This window comes from Scatophagus argus, chromosome 13 (assembly GCF_020382885.2).
Source record: "Scatophagus argus isolate fScaArg1 chromosome 13, fScaArg1.pri, whole genome shotgun sequence".
Classification (NCBI taxonomy): domain Eukaryota; kingdom Metazoa; phylum Chordata; class Actinopteri; family Scatophagidae; genus Scatophagus; species Scatophagus argus.
Genome location: NC_058505.1, coordinates 13,742,919 through 13,769,186, shown reverse-complemented (window position 1 = coordinate 13,769,186; position 26,268 = coordinate 13,742,919). Strand labels below are relative to the sequence as shown.

At 40.5% G+C, this 26,268-nt stretch overlaps 3 protein-coding genes across 3 annotated transcripts; 2 read left to right on the top strand and 1 right to left on the bottom strand.

The window, feature by feature from the left end:
• Window positions 1-159: 159 nt before the first annotated feature.
• On the bottom strand, window positions 160-6,695 carry cactin. Its single transcript, XM_046407293.1, has 11 exons — window positions 6,542-6,695; window positions 6,073-6,417; window positions 4,937-5,552; window positions 4,713-4,808; window positions 4,470-4,615; window positions 4,104-4,266; window positions 2,246-2,360; window positions 1,893-2,085; window positions 1,610-1,732; window positions 1,058-1,395; window positions 160-845 (listed from the first exon to the last, which is right to left on the bottom strand). Exons 2-11 carry the CDS (start codon window positions 6,378-6,380, stop codon window positions 355-357), a joined length of 2,589 nt encoding a protein of 862 aa, XP_046263249.1. The 5' UTR covers window positions 6,381-6,417; window positions 6,542-6,695; the 3' UTR covers window positions 160-354.
• A 159-nt stretch (window positions 6,696-6,854) lies between these two features.
• LOC124068827 (ubiquitin-conjugating enzyme E2 R1-like) lies at window positions 6,855-11,600 on the top strand. Its single transcript, XM_046407298.1, has 5 exons — window positions 6,855-7,810; window positions 8,120-8,206; window positions 8,349-8,446; window positions 10,168-10,302; window positions 10,423-11,600. The coding sequence occupies exons 1-5, from the start codon at window positions 7,625-7,627 to the stop codon at window positions 10,631-10,633; spliced, it is 717 nt and encodes a 238-aa protein (XP_046263254.1). The 5' UTR covers window positions 6,855-7,624; the 3' UTR covers window positions 10,634-11,600.
• An 850-nt stretch (window positions 11,601-12,450) lies between these two features.
• sirt6 (sirtuin 6) lies at window positions 12,451-24,595 on the top strand. The gene is made up of 8 exons (XM_046407297.1): window positions 12,451-12,664; window positions 13,520-13,647; window positions 17,916-18,098; window positions 19,947-20,006; window positions 21,442-21,537; window positions 21,628-21,708; window positions 23,102-23,225; window positions 23,373-24,595. The coding sequence occupies exons 1-8, from the start codon at window positions 12,458-12,460 to the stop codon at window positions 23,688-23,690; spliced, it is 1,197 nt and encodes a 398-aa protein (XP_046263253.1). The 5' UTR covers window positions 12,451-12,457; the 3' UTR covers window positions 23,691-24,595.
• Window positions 24,596-26,268: the final 1,673 nt, after the last annotated feature.

Genomic DNA, 26,268 nt, shown 5'->3' with positions numbered 1-26,268 from the left:
AAGTATGTGAAGAACAGATGCGGAAGTTACCTGCTGTTATGAATCAGCTTTGTATTTGAGACAGTTTTTGAAGATACTGTCTCATTCTACAGCCTGAGTGTTAGATGTTTGGTGTTGAAAATACACAACAGAAAACCAACAGTGGAAGCTTACAAAGAGTAAAAGCTGGAAAAAAAATCTTTAATATGTAATTTTCAGACTACATTACAGAGTGATTTGTAGCTTTAACAGACTGCTTTTTGATGAAAAAGGAGCCCAAAACAGTACATCAAAGCACACAGACTACACAGCCTATATATTCTGCATGGTTAAAACCCAGTGTCTGGGCTCTTGGTCCATTTTGGTATGAGGTCTCTATCGCCTGTAACGGTACCTCTTGAAGTGGAACCACAGCTGGAAGATCCCATTGGCAAACTGACATCGGAAGCCATGTCGGTGCGAGTACTCCCACTCCCTGTTTACAATCTTAAAAGCTATGTCCTCATAGGGAGGACCCGCGTGGAACCTTAAAATGCCAAAGTCCTTGTTTTCGGGGCTGGGCTCGAGGAAGTATTGTGGGGTGGAGCGCTTGTCGATCAGGTCCGGGTAGAAGATGTTGAACTTGTAACCCTGGACGATCTTGGGTGGCGGGTTGTCGAAGTCATAATGTGTCTGGTTGTATTTGTTCCACTCGAAGCCCGTGTGGACCCTGTTGAAGAAGCGGGGCTTCCTGGGACGGTATTTGTCAGCCCACAGGTACACTTTCCCTGTGACGGGAAACTCCACGCTAAACTGGGCCTCATCGTTGCCCATGCCCTCTTTGGCTCGCCGTACAAAGGCGTCCTCAGCGCTCTCGTTGGCATCACCTGAAACAGAAGAAGAAGAAGCAGCAGTGAGTTTTGGGGAGAAATATGCATGCACCTGGTTGGTTTTATGATCAAACACCTTTGCTTTCAGAAACGTATGCAGTAGTGGGCAGATCTTTTTGGAGAGGTTTCTGATCCAGAACTGCACTAGTTTTAGAAATTATTTTGGAATCGATTTAGAAGCCCTTAAGTGTGTGTGAATAATCCCATACCCGTGACTTGTAGCTGTCTGCGTGCTAACTGCAGCCTGTGTAAGTCTTCTTCTGGTGTTATTGTGTGCGAGTCCAGTGGCAACTCAGACGATGTGAGCAGCGTGGGACTGTAGCGACCAGAGTCATACTCCGCCTGGCTCTGTTGGATCAAGTCCTCCTCCGTCAACACAGCCTCCACCACTTCGCCCTTCTCTTCTTCATCCTTTTTTTCACTCTTATCTCCTCCATCCTCCTCTTGATTCCCTGCTGTGGATGTTGATGGACCGTCCTCTTCAGATGTCCTGGAGGAGGAAGTCTGGCCAGGTTGTTCTGTTGTCGCTTGCTCTTCTGCTCTGTCCCTGAGGTTGCAAAAACATCACGGTTTAAATTTTATTTAATGCACAAGTTGGTGCATCAAAAGTTTTTTTTTGTTACGGATTTTTGCCTTAATCCTCTAAAGAAACAGAAATGAAATTTAAACGCCCACATCACTGCTCCTAACAATATGCACAGCAAGTGTCTGAACCACTTCGTCCCCACAGTTTCAGGATGTTTGACTTTGAAGTAACTCACTGCTCTTCATCACTCCTTGTTTCCTCTTTGATTATGGGGAACAGAGGTTCACTTTCCACTCCTTGTTCCTGTTTCAGCTTGAACAGCTTCTGACGCAGCACATCCTGGTGTCGCTCTCTCAACCTGGGAGATAAAATTGTAGATTTAGACACACATTTCCACTATCCAGTTAAAACCCAAGCCATATAACTTCTAGCTGTAGATTTGTAGTCTGCATACACATTCAAAATTGTTTTAAATTAATTAATTAGCAGAAACACAATAAGGTTTCCCACATTAGTACCTTGCTCTGGCCATGTAGACTCGGACTTGCTGCAGCAGACTCTCCCAGTAACCGATATCAAGATTGGATCCTCCGGCCCGAATCTTTGACTCAATGTTCTGGTGCAGTGCCTGCAACTGGCTGTATGTCTTTCCTTTGAACACCATCTGAACATCTGTACTCACAGCTGTGTTGATGCCCTCACGACGATCCCCTAAGAATCAGAAAGTTAGCAGTGCACATTAAACAGCTTTAATTTAGATGTGGTGGACCACAGCTTCCTGTTGTATACAGGTGTCGAAAACAAAAGCAAGAGGCAAAGAGAAACTGAGCCCAGAACTGCTGTGGAACCAATGAACAGCAAAATGATGTACCTGGTCCTTTACCAGAGGCCTCCAGTTTTCTCAGTTTGCTGATTTCATCCTCTGTGATGGTTGTCATGTCTCTCCAAAAGTCCACATTCTTTCCTTGCTCCAACTCCATATACACCTACCAGTACAACAAAATTCAGTAAATAATGCACAGATGGAGTTTACTGTAGCACAGGGCCTCTGTCATGTTCAGGGTCACACATCATGTGATAAAACCAGGTGCAAGATCAGTTTTGTGTCTGCGCAAAACTGTTATGACTTAATAAGTCCAAGTTAAATTTAACCAAAACCTGTCAGAGCATGGTATCTTGATATTTTAGGATTTGGTACCCCTCAGTGGCAGAAAAGGAGAGCAGTGGACAGATCTGACTCAGGCACACTACAATGAATCTACTGAAAGAAACATACACTGTACCAGTTTCTTTCTCGCTGATTTATATTCAAACAAGGACCTCTTCCATCAGAATAAAATGACTGTTGCTATATGCACAGTTATATATCCTACATATGATGACTTAAATTTGAATCATTAATTAATATTTCACATGTCAACTGGATCAATTAAACTTTATGTCATTTCAGTACGTTGTCCAAATCCATAAGAAAGTTACGCAACACTAATGGTAATCTCGAGTTTGTTCACTTGAACATGAACGTCTTTTTCATGAGTTCACATCCACTGTCTGCAAAATCTAAAGCATGGATGCTTCACACACATCTTCAACTCAGTAGCACAGAGGTTCAATACCATCAGCAGTTTTGGGTTTACACCCAAGATTAGTGTCATCAATTCAGTATCAGACCAACTGTGAAATATGGTCACAATGTGCCCTTCTGTTTCTGAGTTATGGTGTCAAATCATGGACAGAAAACATTACATGACTGTGAAGCTGACCTTTGACCTCTTAGATATGCAGTCACTTCATCATTTTTTTACTGTTAGACATTGGTGTGAATTTTTAGAATTTAATTAGCCCATGAATTATTAGAGTTATGGCTAAAAACATGTTTTTGTGACATTACAGTGACCTTTCACCACCAAATTCCAGTTGGTTCATCTTAAGACTGCAAGTGGACAATTACACCAAATTTGAAGATATTCAAATTATAAGATAATATCTTATAAGATAAGATATTCTCCCAAGGCATTTCTGAGACAAAAATGGGATGGATGGACCACCTGAAAGTATAATATCTCCAGCCACCGCTGTCACTGGCATGGAGTCACAAAGGCGCTTCATACACTATCTGGACAAAAGCATTGAGACACACCTCTTTGTTACGGAATTCAGATGTGATACGCGGCTGTTTTTCAGGGGTTGGGCTTGGCCCCTTACTTCCAGTGAAGGGAAATCTTAATGCTTCAGCATACCAAGACATCATGGACAATGCTATGCTTTCAACTTTATGGCAACAGTTTGGGAAAGGCCCTTTTCTATTCCAACATGACTGTGCCCCAGTGCACAAAGCAAAGTCCATAAAGACATGTTGGATGAGTTTGTGTGGAAGAACTTGACTGGCCCACACAGAGCCCTGACCTCAACCCCATCAAACACCTTTGGGATGGACTGGAATGGAGATTGTGAGCCAGGTCTTTTGGTCCAACATCAGTGCCTGAACTCACAAATGCTCTACTGCACGAATGGTCAGAAATTCCCACATAAACACTCAAAATTGTGCGGAAAGTCTTCCCAAAAGAGTGGAAGCTGTTATAGCTGGAGAGGGAGGACGAACTCTACTCTCAACAGTCCCAATACATTTGTCTACACAGTGTATCTTCTTACTTGTTATAACATAACTACATCCATGTGATTTTAAACTGGTCGTACAACTTTATCAATTGAATGGAACATAACCAAACCTTAATGTCCTCCAGCAGGTCATCCATGTCAGTGACTGTTAACCCGTTGAGAAAGGTGTAAGGTTCATGCATCTCCACAGCAAGATCGTCATCTTCTGCACTGATATACTTCGCCAACAGGTCAATAGGCTTCGCACGTCCATCACGAATTCTGATCTTAGACCTGGACACGCAGCATATACAATATTGTCAGGCTGTGCATATTTGCATTAAGGGACAGTTGTAGGAACCTGTAATTTAACTGGAATTGTGCTAACAAAAAGATGATATCACACTGCAACACTAATCTTTGCAGCCTGAAAAGAGGAGGCTGACCATGGGTATATGTGTTTTTTGTTTTGTTTTGTTTTTTTGATGCACACTCACCTTAGTTTGGCCTGATGTAGATGGAAGTTGTCTTCCTGTTCAGCCCAGGTTTTGAAATGCTCTGCCTCCTTTTCCCTCTGCAGCATCTCCAACTCCGTCTCTCTCATGGCCTTTTCTCGCTCCCTCTCCAGACGCAACTGTTTTACCTTTATACAGAAACACGGTATGATTAATGGTAGGGCTGTTATTCATAACTTTGTGACTTCATACTGCCATAGGTAAAAGCTATACCACAGCTCATACCTTCTGCAGCTCTCTGCGGTTCTCCTCCTGAATACATTTGTTCCGTTCTTTAAGCTCTTTTTCTCCAAGATGGCCGATGCCTTTCTTATCCAATGCCTAAACAAAAAAAAAAGCAAAAAAACAAGAGTCTCGAATTAGTTACAATATGACAGGTAATTTTCCAAAATTTTGTGAATGCAAATAAATTTTAAATACAATTGATACTAAAATGCTCTACAACTCACCTTCTGCCATTTGAATGTGCCAAGTAAGTTATTGTCACCAAAGGGATTATCTGCATTGGTGTATCCCATGTATTCCTCACTCCAGCCCATCTTTTCTCTCCGTTTCTTCTCCTTTGCTTCCTTCTTTGCCAGTCTTCTAGCCCTCTTCTCCTCTGGTGTCTCCAGAGCTTTCATCACTTCCTTCTGTTTTTTCTTTTCCTCCTTTTCTTTAGCTGCATGGGCCATACGATCAGATTCAGAGCTATCAGATGACTCCGGTGAACTGGAGCGTCGCCTCCCTCTGTCTCTGGTGGCCCCTTCTCTGCCTCTCACGCTCCTACCACTTTCCCTGTCTTCACTCCCCTTCCTTCGTTCTTGGCTCTTGTCTCCTTTTCTTTCCCGGTCTTTGCTGTTGCTCCTCCACCTCTCTCTATCTCTGTCTCGCTCCCTCCTCTGTCTGTCTCTGACTGGACTCCCTCTGTCGGGACTTCTCTGTCTCCGCCTTTCTCTGTCACTACTTCCACCACGGGAGTCAGAGCTGTGCTGAGACCTTCCCCGTCTCCGTTCTCGAGATGTTCCTCGTCTGTTCTCCATTTCCTTTCGCCTCCTCCTCATTTTGGGATCATCTGAATCAAAGCTGGGAGAGGGGAAAAAAAATAATTTAGTACTTCTTGTGCTACTGTATGGGCAACCATGAGACTACAGGGATACATTTATTTATTCTCGATCAGTTTGGGATCTGGGGAGTATGCAGGCCGTTTATGTGGTCCTTGACACATCCCTGAGCGGTTTTCGAAATGTGATGGGGCGCATTGTCCAGTTTAGGTGAATGGTATCACCGCAGAACATTGCATTGTAAACAGATGATGAATGTTTTTCACCTCACCGGTCGGTGGTTTTATTGTTGTGGTCGATCTGTGTGCTTTATATATTTCATTTAGTTTATTGATTATTTTCAATATCGGTACACGAATCCCTGATTGATACGGATTGGACGTATTTAATTCGTACAGTTCTTAAGGTACAATACCATCGGACACACAGATTAAAGTCTATATTTAACTCACATATAAAGACTTCTTATTCGTCAATCCGTACTATTGTTAGTATAACAGGTGGAACCGAGCCGTAAAGCAGCAGACAAGAGAGCCAGTTACCTTGATGATCGACCCCTTGATTTGCTCCTGGGATGCTGTGGTCCTCGCCTTCTGTCGCTCTCCGAACCGCTGCTGGAACCTGGACGGGCCCTGTGTTGAGGCCGACCTCGACGAGGCGAGCCATCGCTGGAGTCCTTGCTTCCCGAGCGTCCCCGTCCGCGGGCGGGTTTTATTTTTTTGTCCGCAGAGCGACTGCGGCCTCTTCTTTCCCCTGAGGATCGAGACCTGCTCACTCTTGATCTGTTGTGCCCATCCCGGCTTCGACTTCTGGACTTGGAGCGGGAACGACGCCGTGATTTCGAACCCATTACGGACTTTCTGTCGATGCGAGGTCCGAACTGCACACTGTCGCGTAAATAAGAGGTAACCAAGAAAACGTTCTACTTTCTTCACAGTTTAAGGTGTATTCGTGCATTTGTAAAACCTTTAATAAAGTAAATGAGCATTGAAGTCAACCTGAAATACTTACCTTACTCAGCTTACTGAAACAATGTTGTTTGCTTTCTAAATAACTAATTAATCAGGCAACAGAAAGCCATCTTAAAGGGTCTTTCTACAAAATGGCGCAGATTTTGTACGTCACCAGTATAACGAGAAAAAATAAAGTTGAAATAAATACAATTCGTTTAACTGTAGTTTTTACAGGACACAGAACGCCCCAAATTAAATTAATACCACAGAGGTGCGTTATTTTGTCCAAATAATTTAGTTTTGAAAATAGGTCAGAGCGGATTTTCAGAAACACAAACAACATTCGTATTTTCGTGACGTCAGGCCACTGCCAAAAGTAGTTGCCGAATTCAGTCTTAAATAAATAGTTTTCTGAAAAGATAGCCAAAACTTAATCGGTTTGCCGCGTTTGGCGTTTCTTCGTATAACCAAGTGACTCGTGCGTTATTATTAAGCATCGTGGTTATCCTTAAGGTTAAAAGTAATGTTTACAAGTGAAAACTGGACTACAAGTCCCAGACAACATAAGGCGCGATTGCCTGTGTTAAGGAGAGGGGGACTCCTTTCAGCAACATTCTTCTGTACCCAGACTTCAGGCGATATCAACTACGTTTCTGACTGTCATCGTTAGGGTTTCTCTTCTCTAGCATTTCAGATCAGTAGTTGTGTTTTCTTGCCTAATTTGGCTCCCGCATGGCGATAGAAACGATTCGCTCGGCGGTAAACGCGGCTTCAGATGGTCGGTAAGGTAAAGCTTTTTAGCTAGCTTCCTTTAGCCAGCAGCTACCACTAGATTTGCGGCTTATATCCGTGGCTGCCCTGCCAGGTAGATCAACTAAAGCTCGAAGCGCTGGTCAGCCACTATGATTTGGTCAGTTCACATTTTTTTGAATATTCACGTTGCTTAATAATTCATCTGTTCGAGGGACAAATCAACGCAACCTTTGTTTGACTTGCGCGTAGCCCGTCTGGTTTGGCCTGTTTCATTGTCTCCGAACACCGAAAACACAAGTTGTTTTTCAGTGTCAGAGGGTTGTTTGGCTATTAGGCTAACTTAGTCAGCTGTCGACTCCAGATAATCTTGAAAGCTGCCTGGTTCAGTATGGCGCAACACGACCACTCTCATGTAGCCAGTTCACAGAAAGCACTCATGTTGGAAATGAAGAGCCTTCAGGAGCAGCCTGTCGAGGGATTCAAAATTACATTGGTGGACGAGGCTGATATGTACAACTGGGAAGTGGCCATTTTCGGACCTCCAAACACTCACTATGAAGGCGGGTATTTTAAGGTAAGGATAGACTAGAATACAGCTTTATTGTACAGTTCATCAAAACACTAAAACCCGCATCGCAACCGCACAGTATGAATTCTCCAGATAGTAAAGTACCATATGTTATACAGTGTAGTATGTGACTGAACACCTTCCACGACATACCTGGAGGGTTTACATGGTTGGATGTTTTTAGAGCCAATAGAAACGTTTCTTAAAAACATAATCAGTATGAGAAACACCATATAAAAAAAATCAGTAACGGTACATTGAAGTGAAAATGCCCTTCAGCCACATTTAAATGTAAAATGAACTTTTGTGCCCCAGGCTCGGATCAAGTTCCCAATAGATTACCCATACTCCCCACCTGCCTTCCGGTTTCTCACCAAGATGTGGCACCCCAACATATATGAGGTGAAGTATCTCCCCTTACTCTGTTTTATAACATTAAAATTAACCTCTTTTCATTCCCTTCTCATTATATTTAGAATATACATCCTTCAGTGGTGATATGAAGCATCTTGTAGTGAAATGAGTTCATTTTCTCTGTTTTTAGAATGGAGATGTGTGTATTTCTATATTGCACCCTCCAGTGGATGACCCACAGAGTGGAGAGCTGCCCTCAGAGAGATGGAATCCCACCCAGAATGTCCGGTTAGCTCTCAGCCTCATTACCCGTTCTCATATGCCTCATTTCTCTCTGACTCATACCCTTATGCCTTCAGAAGTTCCCAGGAGCTAACACTGAATTCCTAAGTATCTCCCCCTGATATTTGCTGAGCAATATTGGTATGCCTACACAATGTGTAGCCTGTTTAGAAAGTCAGATATGTCAAGTTTTGTCTTTTAAACAAATTTGCTTTATTGAGGATCTGTGTCAGAGCTCCATTTTTGCAAAATAATTAATTAAGCCATAACTTATTAAGGCCCTCTGCATCAAGAAATCCTGCTAAACCTTGAATTAACCCAGTTAATACCCAGTCACAAACAAAATAGGCTCAGTCTTTATAAATAATGTAGTAATCAAAATACATGTTAAGATTATGTTGCATACTTATATAGAGTAACTTAATGTGTTCAGAACAATGCAGTAAGTTTGCATTTTTATAAAAGATACACCCTTATTAGTCCCACAGTGGGAAAATTCTCAAAATTATCAAGGCTTTGTTGTTTCTTCTGTAAATGAACGTACAAATAAGTGGGGATTATAATTTATAGGGTGATTGAATCCCATAGTTGACCATTTCTTCTTATTTCTTCCAGCCTCAGTTTTTCAGAAGGTTGTTGGTTATAGATCTTTTTGACTTGCCATAGGAGCACAAGCACATGTGTAACTAATGATAGTAATAATAGCTATGTACCAGTCTTCTGTTTATAAATGCTTAATTAAAGTTAGTAATTACACCCAAGCCTTTCATGTCAAATACCTGCTGTGGAAAAATGTCTGTTGCAGTTGAAATTATCCTGTTTATTCGGACTGTGCAACAGCTCTTGATGTTGCCTGCGATATGTGATAGTGAATTATTCAGTTAATACAATATTTATAACACTGTTCAAAATGTGTTACTTCTGTCTAGACAGCATGTTTTTGAGTCGGCATCTAGTGGCCATTAAGCAGAAGTGTGACTCAAAGCACTTCTGCATTTTTAAAAAAAGGAACAACCACTTTCAGGGAAGACATAAATACTACCTTTTAATAAAGATGATGTTCAGATTTGATTGACTCTGTCACAGAGGCACTTATTTAATCATGTAGTTATTATTGAGCTTGTAGTTTGCAGTGGTGTTGTTGTGAACTGCATTACATTGCAAGGTGTTTGACCACCCCCAAAAGTGAGGAGGGGAGACTATTAGAAACACATTCCAGTGTAATCTGGTCAAATGCAGCAACACCACTAACCATAGCTTTGCATATCTATATTATAATGTTTTATAAACAAGTTATCAAATGTTTGTATACTTCTTATAAATGCTAGATAGCAGGGATTAAAGTGCAGTGTTAACTCTTATAGACAAAAATATTTTTTATGCAAAAATTCCATACATTTGTGCTTCTCAAATGGGAATATGTGCTGGTTTTAATGATTTCTATGACTGTAAAGTGAATATCTTCAGGCTTTGTCTGTAGGTCAGGCAGAACAAAATATTTCACCTTGGGATCTGGGAAATCATGATGGTTATTTTCACAATTTTACACACTTGAGAAGCTGTAAAATGCAGTGTTTAAAGAAAGGAGACACGATGGAGATGGCAGGTTGAATTTTCCACTTTTGTGGTCGAGTAAATGATTTGTGTGTTTATATCCTGTTTATTTTATTTCTGCGGGATATTCTTTGGAACCACGTGTTGACGCTCACCTTTGTGTTTCTCTGCAGGACCATTTTGCTGAGTGTGATCTCGCTGCTGAATGAGCCCAACACTTTCTCTCCCGCCAATGTGGACGCCTCCGTCATGTACCGTAAATGGAGGGACAGCAAGGGCAAGGACCGTGAATATGTAGAGATCATCAGGTAAATGTTTTTTTTTGTTGTTGTTATCACTCAGAACCTATTCTTAATGTGAATAGACCAGATTTTAAGAATGTCTTTCCCAAGACCCTGTCCTGACCCCACATGTAATATCTCCCTCAGGAAACAAGTATTGGCCACCAAGGCGGAAGCCGAGCGTGATGGCGTAAAAGTGCCCACCACGCTGGCTGAGTACTGCGTCCGCACCCGTGCCCCAGCCCCTGATGAAGGCTCTGATCTCTTCTATGACTACTACTATGATGACGATGATGCGGAGGACGGGGATGGCGACTGCTGCTACGATGAGGACGACTCAGGCAACGAGGAGTCATGACGTGCTTTTTGACAGCGTCTTTATTCTAGCTGACAAATGCTACCCCATTTCTCTGCCTGGGTTGCCAGAAATTCTAGGTTGACAACCAAGAAAGATTTGAAGTTTCCCACTTCTAAACCTTTGAAAAGAGCTGTTTTTTTTCTTGAGCCTCTAAAAAAACTTTTCCTGAGGCAAAAAAACAAATCGATGCGCCGTTGTGGAAGGGTCAGACCTGGTAAGATTTGCACCAGCACAAACGTCACCAGTTTCTTCAATTTTCTTCAACAGTTTGGATTATCACCTAAAATCTTGCTTTGAGAGAATAGATTCAATTATTGTTTAATCCTGCAGGAGTAGCTCAGTCGCTTGTACAGTGTATGGTATTGTGGGGTTAATACCACTTTTAACAATAGCAACATTTGCACTGGTGCAAACACTTCCAAACTTTGCTCAGCATCTCTCTCACATATCTTTATTTCCCTAATTGTAACTGGGTGTCACTCCTCCCGGTGACTGACAGACGATTGAGGACTTAAAGCAGTCTGTTTGTGTTGAACAACCTACTGCAAATACATTGAATCAGACATTTCCAAGTTTGACAGTCGCGTCTCGCTTTGATAGGATGGGATGTCACGAGGAGAATGTTTTCAAAGTTCTTGTGCATGCCAGAACATCATCGGAAGCTTTTTCTTTACTGGTGGATTGTTTACCTACATCATGATCTGTTTTCAGATAAGAAAGACTTGTGTTGAATGAGATCCCAGAGAACTTTGTATCTGGAGGACCAGCTGACAGGCTAAGTCAGTGGGTCAGATCGTCACATGAACATTTTTGGCAACATGAAATTGGTCTTTGCTGTGTTTGTTCTGGTTACTGTCGGACGTGTTTTTCTGTCGTTTTGGCTGTGGGAGTTAATTGAAGTAGTTCAGAATTTAAGAGATACGTAGGATCACCATGGTTTTCGGGGTGGGAGTGTGGGGGGTCGGGAGGGGGGGGGGGGGAATCTAATTTAAGATCAGATTTTCTATCCCTTCAAGTTTACTCTCTGAGAGACCTGATTGAGCCCAAGAGCTGAAACAGTGTATAAGATAGCCCAAAATATTTTATGACTGTTTGTTGTATTCTTGTCCTTGTTTACTCTGCACTTGCAATTTTTGTTAATTTAGTCCCTTTTTTTTTTACTTAATGCCTGCAATCTTCACTGAGAATGATTTATGTGATGATATTATTAGGTTTGATTGGCAAAAAAGCCAAGGTGTTGTTGCAGTGTCAGTCAGGTTCATGAACGAGAACAAGGCCACCACTTTTTATTTTCATTTCTATTTTTTTTGTGTCAGTGCATAGGGGTTTTGATATTATTTCTAGAATGCATGAGTGTCCTCTATTTTTGCATCAGCAATATTGATTGTTTCATTTACTCAACACTTCATACATTTCTCAGGATAATGAATAGCATATGACAAAACAATTAAGACAAGCAACTATTTTCCTCTTTTTAGATGGTCTTTGGAGTTGGTTTGCAGCTTTAACAGGAACCGTAACTGATATGCACATGTAGCTGTATGGATGATCACCGTATTGTTCTATTCACCCGTCTTTATTTTTTATTTTCGGCTATTTAAAACTGAAAAATAAAGATTTATCGGGAAAAAAAATGTTTGGAGTAATTAATGCGGCATTTGCATCTCTTTGCTATAGTGTGTTATTACTGGTTGCAACATTTTCTCATGTGACAGGAGACACATCTTAAAAACATTTGAAAATATCTTCACCTTTGATTGTTTCGTTATATGAACTGTATGCCTATCTTTAAAACTTCCTGTACCTTCGGGAAAGGGTTCCCTAATGCAGCATACGTCGTCGCTCAGAGATGACGTCACTGGAAGAACAGAATTGAAAACCCGTCTGGGAGAGCCAAGATTTCAGAGCGTGACAATACGAGAAGATCTAAATCAAAACGAAAACGATTCGACACCAACGACAGCCATGTCTGTGAATTATGCAGCTGGGCTCTCGCCGTATGCAGACAAAGGTGTCTGCGGACTTCCCGAGGTAAAAAATATACACCGTGGGCTAAGTAGTTAGCTTCTGATGACGTGCTAGCAGGTTAGCCGAGGATACCTGTTTCATGTTCTTTTTTAAAGGTGTTAGGATGTAAAAATGCTGAAATAGCTGGTCCAACGTCTAATTACGTTGTAAATAGTTTGTAATTAAATTTAAACAGTGCGTCATACTGTGTCTTGATATTGTATGTGTTCATTCGTGTCCACAAAGTAGCTACTGTCCTCCAGTTTGTGTTGGAATTATAGCTTTTACATACAAGACGAGACACACAAACACAGTCCCATCAAAGCGAGAAATATTTTGCAAAATTGAAAGGTACCAGTAAATCTAAACTGAACAGTGGTGGAGTGAAAATACTTTACTTTCCACCTCTGTTGAAAATAGATAAACACAATGTCACCATTTCTGTTACGCTTTGTTGTTTACAGTTTTGTCCCCAACGCTGTTACATGTTCAACAAAAACTCATTTACAACAGTAATACACACATAACACGATAGATTGAAGGCGTGTGTGGAGTGTGCACACACAAAGACCCAACACAAAAGACACACAAGTCTCACACTTTTTGGTTCAATACAGTTAAATCAGACCTTTTCAAGAGACAAGATGGTTTCATCAGGATCTTTAAAAATGCGCATTTCTGGAGTAAAGTTGTATTGTTAAGTTGTAGTATAAGTGTTTGGGACTGTAACTTTTACTCACTCTTGACTACTGACTGCCTCACTACCAAATACCCGTGTAATATGTAGATAATGTTTGTAAAATATTGTGATATTTGGTTGCGCCGGTAATCAGATATCACAGCTGTTTTTTAAACCTTATATTTTCTGTTCTGTGGCAGGTGTTTGATAGTCCAGAGGAGATAAAGGCAAAGGTGGAGATCCTCGCTCAGCTGATAAAAGAATCTCAGTACTTTGTTGTTCACAGCGGAGCTGGAATCAGCACCTCAGCTGGTATCCCAGACTTCAGGTGAGACACAAAAAAGTACAAGTTATTTCTTCATGTCACCCATTACACACACACACACACACCACACACATACACACACAACTGCTTTTCTCAGTCAGCCATGTTTAGGCCCTGACCTCATCACGTTTCTGCATGGAGTTGTGTAAAGATTGTGTCCCGTGCAAAGATAAATAGACTGATAGAGAGACTACACACTGATGGACAAAAGCAATGTATCATAACTGATTAAAACAATTCTTTTTTCGGGCTGAAATTTAAGATATTGTTGGGTAAATAACAAATAAGAATCCAAGTATCAAATGATCACAAAACAAGACAATGATATCTGATCTGTGAACACGAACTGCTGTCATCCTCCAGCTAATTGTTTCAATACATCTCAAAGCCACCGCTGCTGAGAGTAGAGCTGATGAGCACTGACTGGATGGCATCCTATTTTTGACACTGATAAGGAGTTACACGGTGCAAAAGAAGCTTACGAGGCATGTCCTCCAGGAGTGCCTTGTTTGTGTTTCTATATCATGTCCCCTAGTTCTTCTTGTGCCACGGTGCTTTTTACGGTTCTCAAGTAACAGTCTCTTTATGTGCGTTTATCTTTGATATTTATAACTGGGAAATCCAGTAAACAGTATGCTGACTTTGATTTCAAATGAACCTCATGCAGTGTTTCCAGCGGTTTGTTATTTATCTTCCAAAGAATTCAGTATACATTTTTTTTTGTAAATCCCAAATCTTTGATTACCATGTGGTGGTGAATCAACAGGTCAGTCTGATGAAATGTTTGCAGTGCAGAGGATTGTGGATTATAGCAGCCATTCTGAAAATAATCCTGTTGAAACTGGAAGGTGGGATTAGAAGGAGGAGAGAAGGAGACTGACCTCGTGCTATTTCAGATTTTTGGCAGCCTTGGAAAGATTATGATAATGTAAATATGTCTACCTCACTTCAATTCAGTTTTCTTTTTTTTTTCTTAACTTCCTTGTATGTTAAGAAAAAGGGCACTTGAATCCTTTGATAAGTCTGTCATTAGACTGATTTGGCTTCTGCTTTTTAGTATGCTACATCAAGTTCCCTGTTCCTTAGAATATGTTACTCTTGTTTTGTCAGCTTTTAAACTAAATATTTTGCTTATGAGAAATGGGCAGTCTGGGATGTCAGTGATCAGGTGTCAGGCATAATATCAATGTATTTAATCGCAGTCATGATCCAAATTGTGATCTCATTTTTGCACCACCCTGTAGATTATAGACAGTCTTGAAATTTAGTACATTTTAAAATGGAGAAATTAATTTGCCATTTTTAAATAGTCTTGCTTTAAAAATAGTTCTTATTGTAAGTCACTAGAGCCGCATGAAGTAATTTGTCCAGTCAACCGAAATATACAATTTAGAAAAAGCAGTTAGCAAGTGTGTGAAACAAATCACAGTATGTTGCAACAACAAGAAAGATGCCTCTTGTGAGAGTCGTGAATTGTCTCAGTCTGAGGAGTCATTGAACAGAGTGTAGTGAATCAAGTGATGAGTCCTCTTTAACAGCATCCTCATCAGGACTCATCCTTTTCTTTAGCTTTCAGTCTATGACTGAACAAGCTGACATATGGATTATTTAACACTGGGACTCTGAGGGATTAAACTCGTGGAGAAATAAGTAAGCTGCATCATTCGGGCCACAAATTATAATTTTGCTCCTGCTTTCTCTTGTAGTACTGCTGTGTGAACAGATGAGGGTGGTACTTGCTTAATATTTGTCAGATCCAGCTCTTTTTTAAAAAAAAAAATTGCTATATTTAGATAGTGACAGATGGAGAGAAATGGGAAAGACAGGCAATAGAGACAGGGAATGACATGCATCATAATGTCCAGGCTGGAATGGATCCCGGGCCGGACTCAACCTTATAGTAGGTGCTCTAACCAGGTGAGCTACTGTGTTTGATCCTGAACAAACACGCTTTTTTTTTTTTAACCTTAGATTGAGAACCCTTTTTTTTTTTTAAACTCAGGAGGACTTAAATTGAAATTCTGCTGGTGTGAATGACAGACATTGACTGACATCTGTCTGTGTGAATTCATATATACTGCATGTGCCTGGAGACTTAAGCTCTGGACACCTGAATAATATTTGATTGGTCTGCCTGTCAGTTAGGTGGTCGACCTTTGACAGCAATACCAATAATATCAAGGTTTCTATGCACACAGCAGGCCTGCTAACACAAATTATGTTCCTACTGTTGGTATACACACACACACACTCCTCCACAGAGGGATTTTATTGACAACACATGAACACACTATAGAGATCCTCCCTGCATTTCACGCCCTGCGGCATTGTTCTCAGTGTGATAAGCATGTAATACAATTACCTCCAAAACTATATATAAAACTATATATATAAATATTTGTGGTACACTGAAAACATTTGGGTTTGACATCAAAAGATAAAAATAAGACAGGAGATCAGAATTTCAGCTTTTATTCCCAGGTATTTATACCTACATCTGTCTGACATGTTAGAAGATACTGTGTACTGTAACCCGTTTTTCACATGAGCAAAATTATTGGCTCATGTGAGAACAAGGGTTTCTTGTTGCTTAGGTTTGCTTTTTTATATTGATTGTTCTAACAACAAGAAGCATTGCTCTCATTTTCAGTTTTGGATTTCACATTTGCAAGCTGCATTTATAGTTAAAAATGTAAAAGCAACACGAAGAGAAAAGAGCTGTCTGTGAGAGAAAAGTTAACAGTTTTGAAAATGAGAGAAGACCAAACATTTTCCATAACCGGTACAAGAAAGAAATCACTGTTGTACTGAGCAACAGACGTCAAACTGGTAGACCAAGGAAAACATCAGCAGCTGATGAGAGCAACGTTGTGAGAGCTGTAAAGATAAACCCCTCAACAGCTGTGTGTAACATCACCAACAGCCTGCAGAGGGCAGGAGTGAGACTACCACAGTCCACTGTCAGCCGAGGGCACAAGCACAGAGGCTACACCTACAAGATTCAAACCCCTTATTAGCAACAAGAGCAAGAAGGCTGGATCGGAATATCACTAAAAATACAGAAACAAGACTCAGTGGTTCTGGGACACAATATAATGGACTGATGAGACAAATGTTAACCTTTAACAAACAAACAGAAAGACTAATGTGTAAATTATGCCAAAAGCCTGTCTGTGAAACATGGTGGGGGTAATGTCATGGCTTTGGGCTTATATGGCTCGGGCTAATTGATCTTTATTGTTGATGTAACACAAGATGACAGCTGTAGAATGAATCCGGAAGTCTATTCGGAAGCATTTTGTCTGCCCGTTTGAACCAAAATGCATCCAAACTGAAGGGAAGGTCCTTCTTCACTCAGCAAGACAACAACCCAACACAACCAAGTAGTTAATCAGTGGGAAAAGCAGAAGGTTATCGACTGGCTAAGTCAATCTCTAGACATAAACACTATTGAGCATGCATTTTACCTGCTACAGAGACTGAGCTGAGAGGCCTCCTGAAACAAACAATAGCTGAAAGAGGCTGCAGTGGAAGCCTGGAGAAGCAAGACAGAATCGGGAAACTCTGTGATATCAGTGGCTTGCAGGCTTGCAGGCAGTTATTGAAAGAAAAGGCTTTACAACTAAACACCCTCTACATTAATCTGTTTAAAGTGAATGTGTTCCTGTATATTTGCTCACGTTAAAATTGGATGTTTAGTCACAAAAGGTGCTACCCCTTAAGTTTTTTTTAACAGCTCTCTATGTAAATACCAGGAAGCTGAAATGCTGATCTCTTCATTCATATTCATCTTTTCTTGCCAAACCGAAATGTTTAAAGGAGTTGGATTCTCAGGATGCTCTCATCTGATGCATAAAGGTGATTCGAGAGTCCTTGAAGTATCTTGGCAACTGTGGGGATATTAGAAGTCACCAGGGAGGACAGGAGCACTGAATTCATCCTTTATTCAGACATCCAAAGCTGAGTGGGTAATCAAAGAATAATGTCAGGGTGATCTCACATCGGAGAATAGCTTTTTCTTTATGCACATTTCAGTGTGAGAACATCTCACTCTGTGCAGATATTTATCAGACTGGGATGTTCTGTACTGAGTATGCTATTTATCCTGTTTTTCTCCTCTATTTTTTTTCTTATATATTTCAGTTTTGAATGAATACAAACCCATGCATCAGTTAAAGACACATGTGCCTCTAGTCCACGCACTTCCTCTCAACCTGCCCAATCCTGGAAACACATCCAGTCAGTCTGCTCATCACTGTACTCTCTTTCAGGGGTCCAAAGGGTGTGTGGACGTTAGAAGAAAAGGGTCAGACACCCCACTTTGACACGACATTTGAAGATGCCCGTCCCAGCTTCACTCACTTGGCCCTCCTTGGACTTCAGAGGGCTGGGTACCTCAAGTATCTCATCAGCCAGAACGTGGACGGCCTGCATGTCCGATCAGGCTTCCCCAGGTAACTCCGCCCGCCTGCAGCATGATACACACAAATCAAGTATTCAAGCCTTTTTCACACTCAGTGGTTAACCTGTCTTAGTTGTTGGTAGACATGAAGCTGTAATCTGACAGACAGACCAAATTTACTTGGGATTCTCACACACGCACACACACAGAAGAGAGAACACACTGAAGGACTTCAGTGGATATTTTGACAATGAATTAATCTGCTGATTAGTTTTTGAATTCATCACTTAATAATTTGAGTGTTTCTGTGGGAATTTTTGCCCGTTGCAATAGACCATTTGTGAGTTCAGGCAGTGATGTTGGACAAAAAATCCTGGCTCATAATCTCCATTCCAGTTCATCCCAAAGGTGTTTGATGGGGTTGAGGTCAGGGCTCTGTGTGGGCCAGTCAAGTTGTTCCACACCAAACTCATCCAACCATGTCTTTATGGACTTTGCTTTGTGCACTGGGGCTCAGTCATGCTGGAATAGAAAGGACCTTCCCCAAACTGTTGCCACAAAGTTGGAAGCATAGCATTGTCCAAAATAAGATTTCCCTTCACTAGAAGTAAGGGGCCGAGCCCAACTTTTGAGAAACGGTCCCATACAATGCCTGAATTCAGTAATAAAGAGATGTGTCCCAGTACATTTGCCTATATAGTGAATTCTCACTAAATAAATTTTTATAGCAAATGTGCTAGCAGCAGTAAACCATTTACACATCCAGCAGACACAGCAACATTAGCTTTTTGGGGTCCACCTGATGAATATACACAACTCTGATATTCATTCTCCTTCAGTTGCTTTCTAACATGAATTTTGAATTGTCTGGCTCTTTAGCTGCTAAATGCTCCATTAATGATAATTTCTGTTCTCTCATGCAGTTGGTTGACTTGTTGTTAATATAACAATATTAATTGGTGCTGCTTGTCATTCTGTCAGATACTGTGTGAGAGATTACAGCAACTTTTCTCATTTTCACAAAATGATCCTAATAGAGATAAAAAAACATCTCCTTATGGTAATACGGAGCACATTTTCAGGCTATCACTGTGCTTGAAGCAAAGTGAGTTAAGAGTGGGAAATGAATAAATGAGTGGATGTGAGGCACTTATTTAGAGGAAAGTTAACTTGTTCAGAAAGTGCAATGAATTCTTTATTGAGGATGAAACTACCACTTTAGTGTTTTGTGTTTTTCTTCATTTCTAGCAGTTTAAAGACCCAGATATATGTAGTGTTGTTAGCAGTGTGGACATATTGTTTCACTCCAGTTTGTTACGTGTTGGGTTATGACTCATTGTTTTTGAATGAACAAATTAACAAGCTGCTGCTTTGTGATAACGGCTGAAACAGTGCCAGAAATGAGTCACTCTTCAAACACAGCTCAAATAACTTAAAATAAAGCTCAGCGTATGGAAAATGTTTGGTCTCATTCTGGTTTATTCAATCATGTTGGACTAACCCAAGGCCAAGAATCCAATTTCTCATTCAGTACATACATCTGGCTGTTACACATATTGGAAGTCGCTTTCCCTGGAAGCCATTTCTTAGCTCTCCTTCTCTATCAGTCAGTTTTTTTAAATAGGCTAGACAGCGAAGTGGTGGTTCTCTGAGGAAATCACTGAGACAGCAGACAATCTGGTAAAGTAAACTGGTTTGACACTAATCTGCAAAGGTGCCAGGTGCAATGCAGAAGTCAAAATAGGTTCAGAATATCTATCAGGGCGCTAGTTGCAGAGAAGGACTGAGAAAAAGTTATGTTAAAGAGCTCTGACATTCATTTTGGAGACAGTGATCTAAGTGAATAACATCTTTGTGATCTTTATGTCTGTGCGGACTTTTCTCCCTCTTGCTCTATTAGGGATATGCTGTCAGAGCTCCACGGGAACATGTTTGTGGAAGAATGTGAGAAATGTGGCAGGTAAGCACACACACGTGTTCATATGTGAACTTCTTTGAGAATTCTCAGTCTTTCCAAGGTATTGTTGGGGTCTCTTTATCCGCTACACCTGTCCTTTTAGTGCAAAGAGCAAATCAAATGGATGCGACATGGTATGTAATGTATGCAGAAAGGGGATTCAGTTGCAATTCTTCTAACATTAGCATGCACAGTATCCGATGTGTGCCAGATGTTGTCTTATTAGCATCTCAGAATCTGGCATCCTCCTGGGATTTTCATATGCACTGCATGTTCCGAAGACAGTGAAAAATATGCATTTGGTGACAGTTCAGCAATTGAAAACACTCCATCAATAAGAGAGGTCAGAAGAGAAAGGCCAGGTCAGTTCACAGACTACAGGAATGCCAAAGGTGCACAAGTAACAGCTCTGATGTGCGGAAGAGAGAAGAGAAGCAGTGTTCACTAACTATGAGAAATGTTGGTAAGTCCAGTAAATCTGAATTGATTTCTGAAAGTCAGAATTTGGACAAAAAAACAGCTTGACTGCCTGGTGGGTCCTGCCTTGTGTCCAAGGTAAAAGTCATAATTGTACAATGATGGTCTTCTCTGCACATGTGATGCATCCTAATACTAACTGCGACTCCATTTTTTCCCAACAGGATAATGCACCATTTCACGGAGATACAGAAGCCCTGAGAGGCAAGTGAGAAAAAAATGATCTGATCTGATTTACATTGTTTCTTTGAGAACATATGAAAAACAGGGTAATTCGTGTGAAAACAGGTTAAAAAAAAATTTTCCCAGATGAGAGAAAACAATTTTGTCAGGATCATTATTCCAAATGTTTGTTGTTGTAATACTCATTCTGACCACAAGAGGCTGAGATGCAGCACCACGACTACATTCTAAATTGGACTTTAAGCATACATGTTTTGTTGAGGTGAGTGTTAATCTCTCCATGCACTCTAAACTAAACTTAGTCCGCAAGTTATATAGCCTCACTGTCGCGTATGTCTTTTGGATAGAAATGCGGATTAAAATACATTTCTAGCCAAAACAACAGCATAAACACAGGGGAGAAAATTATTTAAATCCGACTCAGAAAATGGATCGCCAGATATTTTTTTTTCTCACACGTCTCTCAGGGCCACACAAAGTTCTCATTATCTCAGAATGATTCTGGGGACATGGTAGTGATTTCATTTCGCTCCATTGACCTGCACAGTGTTCAGATCTCATCCAAGTAGGTTACCTTCGGGACAAAGTAGAGCAGAGGCATGAAAGCATGTTTAAATAATTTTGCAGCAGCTACATGAGTCGCTAATATCCCAAAGGAGGATTTCCAGAGTCTTCAGGCAAAAGTTATGTGGTTTAACTCATGAAGTGGCCACAGAATCTAAACCAAAGCTGATCTGACTGGACAGAAATGTAACCTGTGGGAGTCTTGCTTTTCCAGGCAGTACGTGAGAGAAAAAGTGATTGGTGTTATGGGGCTGAAACCAACAGGGCGACATTGTGAAGTGGTACGATCCAGAGGGCTCAGAGCCTGCAGGTAAACATGTTTTCACTGCATGACATAACTGAAACAGTGTGTCGTGATTCATTTTTTGCCATGACTGTGTGTTGTTCTTTACTCAAACAGAGGGAAGTTGATAAGCACTATATTGGATTGGGAAGATGCTCTTCCTGACAGAGACCTGAACAAAGCCGATGAGGCCAGCAGGTGAGACAGGCAAAATTGCAGCACTTCCTTTTTTTTTTTAAATCTTTTCTACTTTAGGCTGTTTTTGATAACCGAGCAACTCACAGTACATACAGTGCCTACAAATAGTATTCGCCTCCTTTTTTTAAATTTCTTTTATAAATTGAATTCATTCAATCATCATCACTTTGCTTTCTTGACAGAAATTTACCCTATAATGTCAAAGTGAAAACAGATTTCTACAAAGTAGAAATATAGAATGTAAAATAGAATAGAATAATTGATTTCATAAATGTTCACCCCCTTCAAGTCAGTATTTAGTAGATGCACCTTTGACCACCTTTGGTCTCAGTCAGGCTTGCACATCTGGACACTGCAATTTTACTCCATTTGTCTTTGCAAAACTGCTCAAGCTCTGTCAGGTTGCTTAGGAATTGGGCTTGAACGGCCCTTTTCAAGTCCAGTCACAAATTCTCTATTGGATTGAGGTCTGGGCTTTGACACAGCCACTCCAGAACATTCACCTTGTAGCTATCGCTGTATGTTTCCGGTCATCGTCTCGCTGGAAAATAAATCCTTCCCCAAGTTATTGTTTTCTTTACTCTTCATGATGCATGCATTTTGTGACGTGTTATTATTACATTCTTTGATTCTTCGTCGGCTTATGGAGAGATGGTGGGCTTTGCACGTACTTGTTGCAGAGCTGGAGGTACATTGAGATAGCAGCTGTAAGTGTTATTTTCAAATATGGACAGTTAATTACTTTTTCAGAGAAACTGATGCTTAGTGCCAGAGGTGTGAGCAAGGTTCTCATGTGCAAATGGAAAGCAACTAAAGCTAGAGTCAAATCATTCCTCACGTCAAGCATTAATGAAATTCTGCTTAGTCTTGATAAATCTTATGTTAGTATTTGACATTTTCAGTCAATAACAAGCTCTGGTCCCCCTTTAGGAAGATCACACCATCTAAATAACTACACATCAAGATAGTGGTACCTCCATCACCCACTCTGATAATGACCTGTGTAACTGAAGGGGAGAGATAAAGGGCTGGTCTGCCCCTTCACCACTACGTTAAGGGCACCAAGAGCTTTTGAATGTAGTACACAGTGATGTAATCACCTTTCTTTTGTTTACAGTTTCCTTGAAACTATCTAGGAAACAATTTCTGTTATTCGCAGACATTTCATGAGGTCTTGGCTGGATATATTTTTTTTTGTGCTAGACATATATAAGTCATATTTCAGAAATGACTATATATCTCCTTTTTTGTCAGTTTATATGTGTATGTATGTAACGCTAATAAATGAAACTTAAACTGGGACAAAATTCGGACCTATTTTGATTATTTTCTTGGTTGACTGTTCGCACATGCGGAACTGTTATCTATCACTATTTCTGTTGTGTGCACCCAGACGAGCAGACCTGGCACTGACGCTTGGCACGTCCTTGCAGATCAAACCCAGTGGAGATCTCCCACTCCTCACCAAGCGCAAAGGAGGGAAAGTGGCCATTGTCAACCTGCAGCCCACAAAACACGTGAGTCTCATCAGCGCACCAGCACCTGATACATGAATGGAAACATGGAACAGCACTTAAAATACTGCATAACTGGGGTTAAAATATTGTGCTGATGTGCTCTGTGTGGCATCTTCAGGTTAATCAGATGTCATTCATATCTTGTAGGACAAGCACGCATACCTGCGTATGCATGGTTATGTTGACGATGTCATGAAACAGCTGATGGAGTTGCTGGGAGTGGACATCCCAAAGTGGGAGGGTCCGACTGTCTGCGAGAGCTCAGCACCCACTTCTGAGTCCACCACCGATGCCAAACCACCTCAGACAGTCGCTACAAAGGAAAAGGTGAAAAAGGACCTGATTAAGGAGGAGAGGAAAAGAGAAGCAACAGCACTAACAGATGATGGGAGTGTTAAGGATGAGAAGGTTTTAGTAAAGAAGGAGAGAGCAGACTCCTCAGTGGAGATAAGTGAAGTGAAATAGCCTTACTTTTTTTTTTCTTCTTTGTTTTTTTTATATCACAACACAAACCTGTCCAGAAACAAATTTAATAACTGAGGGTTCTCAGCTTGATCAGCTTCACAGAGGACAGCAATTCTTCCCATCTTCTGCCTTCAAAGACTCTTCTGGCACCACTTTCTTCATTTCAGATCACTTCCCGTGCAGCCACAGCAAACTGTGATGTGAAAGTCACTTCTCAGCTGAAGGTTTACCTCACAAAGTACAGTTATTGAAGTAATTGTGTTAAAAGATGGCACCACATTACCTGGATGTTTAACTTTTTCATTTCTGGTCAAATAACTTGAAGGGTCTTTAACAGATGAGAAGACAAGAGGAGGGAAGATCTGGAGCACATGGTTATAAATAAGTCATTTAATAAAGTATTTAAGGTCATTGCAGCTTATTAAATGATTTATTTATAACCATGTGCTCCAGATCTCATCCCTACAGATGTAACCTTTAAAGAGACCTTGGTCCAAAGCTTCTCGAGAAGTTGACGTCTCCAAGTCTGACTGACAAATGGACTTGTACAGGTTGGGGAGACTTTTAGGTTATTAATATTTTTGTAATTGTCTTTTAAACAGTTCAATCTGGACATCATTATGTTACATTGTAAAACAATTAGATTTTTTTTTTTTATCCCTGACATTTAACAATTGCAAAACTGCTTGTCTCATTGTCTTCTCTTCCTTTGGCAAGATGCCTGTTTCTGTGCATAAATGGAACATCTGTGGCTGAATGACTGTAAAAGGACCATTATCACAATTGTAGGAAAATGTTTTTATCTCAGGAAAAAAAAAGCATTATATTCTGACAAGAAAAGTCACTTTACTGGGGTTTTTTTTTTCATATAATGTTTTTGCAATAAACACACATTCTTAGTAGAAGCTCCTGTGTGTACTCGCAGTATGTCTGATCAAACTGCAGCGACCTAGTTACAGATGTGATCGTGATAATGGTATGATTTTTTTGTGTTTAACCTCATTAGCGTAACTGCGCTCAACATCTATATGCCTTTGTAGCTTTAAGATGTAATTATCAAGCACTGCATTTAGGCAAAACATGAAAAAGATAGTCAAGCTTACCTTCTGCTGAAGAGGACCAACAAGCCTCTTCTGGTTGTTCTGTTAATCCTAAATGTAAACAAAACAAAACCCAGCATCTTAGCTGCTCTTGAGTTTTCCATTTTTAGAACAAGAATGTTCATATCAAGATGCTATGATGGTATAATGGGACAAAGTGTGTCTCCTCAAATGTATATGACTATGAATGTATGAAGTCCAACATCCACCTCTGTGAATGGGTCAATACACAGTCCTCATTATGGCTGTTCCAGTCTACTTGTATGGGTGTAGGGTTAGAGGATGGGCTGGAGTGTGTTTGAGAGACTTACAATTGAGGCAGAGGAGTTTGGTTTTTTTCATCTCAATGCAAATTGTGCACGCCAGTTACAGCAAAATGATTAAATTCACTCACAAGATGCATTCAGTGTGGTTGGGGTCAAAGGGGAGTATTTATAGCCTCATTACTGTTGTTTACTGTCCCAGCAGGAGAGCTTGTGCTGTCCACCCTTTCTTAAGTGTGTTCATGTGACCTCTTGATGGGGACTTCTGACAGTGTTAATGAGCTGAATGTTCACACTCTGCCCTTTGCGTGTACTCAGGCTGTTTTTCATTATTTTATGAAGATATATCTATACCGTAGCACCTCTTAGACTAGTGATTGTGATCCTTGTCACCTTGTGACTTAATATGCATCAAAGTGTACATGTACTAACTTATGGTTTACCCTTAAATTACAACATTTTTACTGGCCTGAATAAGTGAAAGTATCCTGTATTTCACTAGAAAAACAGCAAAATGAGAAAACAAAATGTGATGAAGTACTTTGGTTGGTGGAGTTTTTAAATTTTTGGATTTGACAACAATTGACTTTGCTGTTTGGTTATTTTATCTGTTAACAATTTCCCAACTGAGTTTTAGAGAGAAGAGAGAATGTGCTATGTTACCCTGTCGCCATATAGAATTAACATCTGATAGAGGATTTTATCCGTCTTGCTCACTGCTAATTGTAGCCCAGATTGCCAGTCATTAATTACATTTGTGGACAGTATTCTGGTGAACAGAAAAATTTGTTATGACTTTGGTTGTCATTTGTCTTTCATTCAGACCCCCACCCACCCACCCACCTGGTAATTGAGGATGTCTTTCCTCAACTCTGTTCCCCCACTTCAGAACACAGCTTTTCTGTCACAAAAGAAAGCCCAGTCTGAGGTAATCTCTATAAACAGATATCAGCATGTGAATGCAGAATATTCAGGCAAGGGACAAAACTTTGGTATCTGAATTGTTCTGTTGACCAATCACATTTTGAGGAGGTTTTGTTTGTGTGCAGGGAAATGCTTTGTGTGGAGAGCAAAAGAGGCGGAACACATTGTTTGAAATGCAATCTGAGAACCCATCTTCTATCACTTCAGGCAAATTCAGCTTCTTATTCTGCTTTAGTTTACTTTATCTGTATTCATACATTTTTATAGAGATTCATTGTCTCTGAAGTCCAA

What these genes read in the sequence shown, in the direction of transcription:
- LOC124068827 (XM_046407298.1), top strand. Translation starts at nt 7,625, where the DNA reads ATGGCGCAACACGACCACTCTCATGTAGCCAGTTCACAGAAAGCACTC. An exon ending in ATGAAGGCGGGTATTTTAAG is followed by an intron (nt 7,811 to 8,119) that starts GTAAGGATAGAC and finishes TTTGTGCCCCAG; the next exon opens with GCTCGGATCAAGTTCCCAAT. An exon ending in GAATATGTAGAGATCATCAG is followed by an intron (nt 10,303 to 10,422) that starts GTAAATGTTTTT and finishes TATCTCCCTCAG; the next exon opens with GAAACAAGTATTGGCCACCA.
- sirt6 (XM_046407297.1), top strand. Translation starts at nt 12,458, where the DNA reads ATGCAGCATACGTCGTCGCTCAGAGATGACGTCACTGGAAGAACAGAA. An exon ending in GTGTCTGCGGACTTCCCGAG is followed by an intron (nt 12,665 to 13,519) that starts GTAAAAAATATA and finishes GTTCTGTGGCAG; the next exon opens with GTGTTTGATAGTCCAGAGGA. An exon ending in GCTGGTATCCCAGACTTCAG is followed by an intron (nt 13,648 to 17,915) that starts GTGAGACACAAA and finishes ACTCTCTTTCAG; the next exon opens with GGGTCCAAAGGGTGTGTGGA.
- cactin (XM_046407293.1), bottom strand. Translation starts at nt 6,380, where the DNA reads ATGGGTTCGAAATCACGGCGTCGTTCCCGCTCCAAGTCCAGAAGTCGA. An exon ending in CTACATCAGGCCAAACTAAG is followed by an intron (nt 4,267 to 4,469) that starts GTGAGTGTGCAT and finishes CTGCGTGTCCAG; the next exon opens with GTCTAAGATCAGAATTCGTG. An exon ending in CAGACAGCTACAAGTCACGG is followed by an intron (nt 846 to 1,057) that starts GTATGGGATTAT and finishes CTTCTGTTTCAG; the next exon opens with GTGATGCCAACGAGAGCGCT.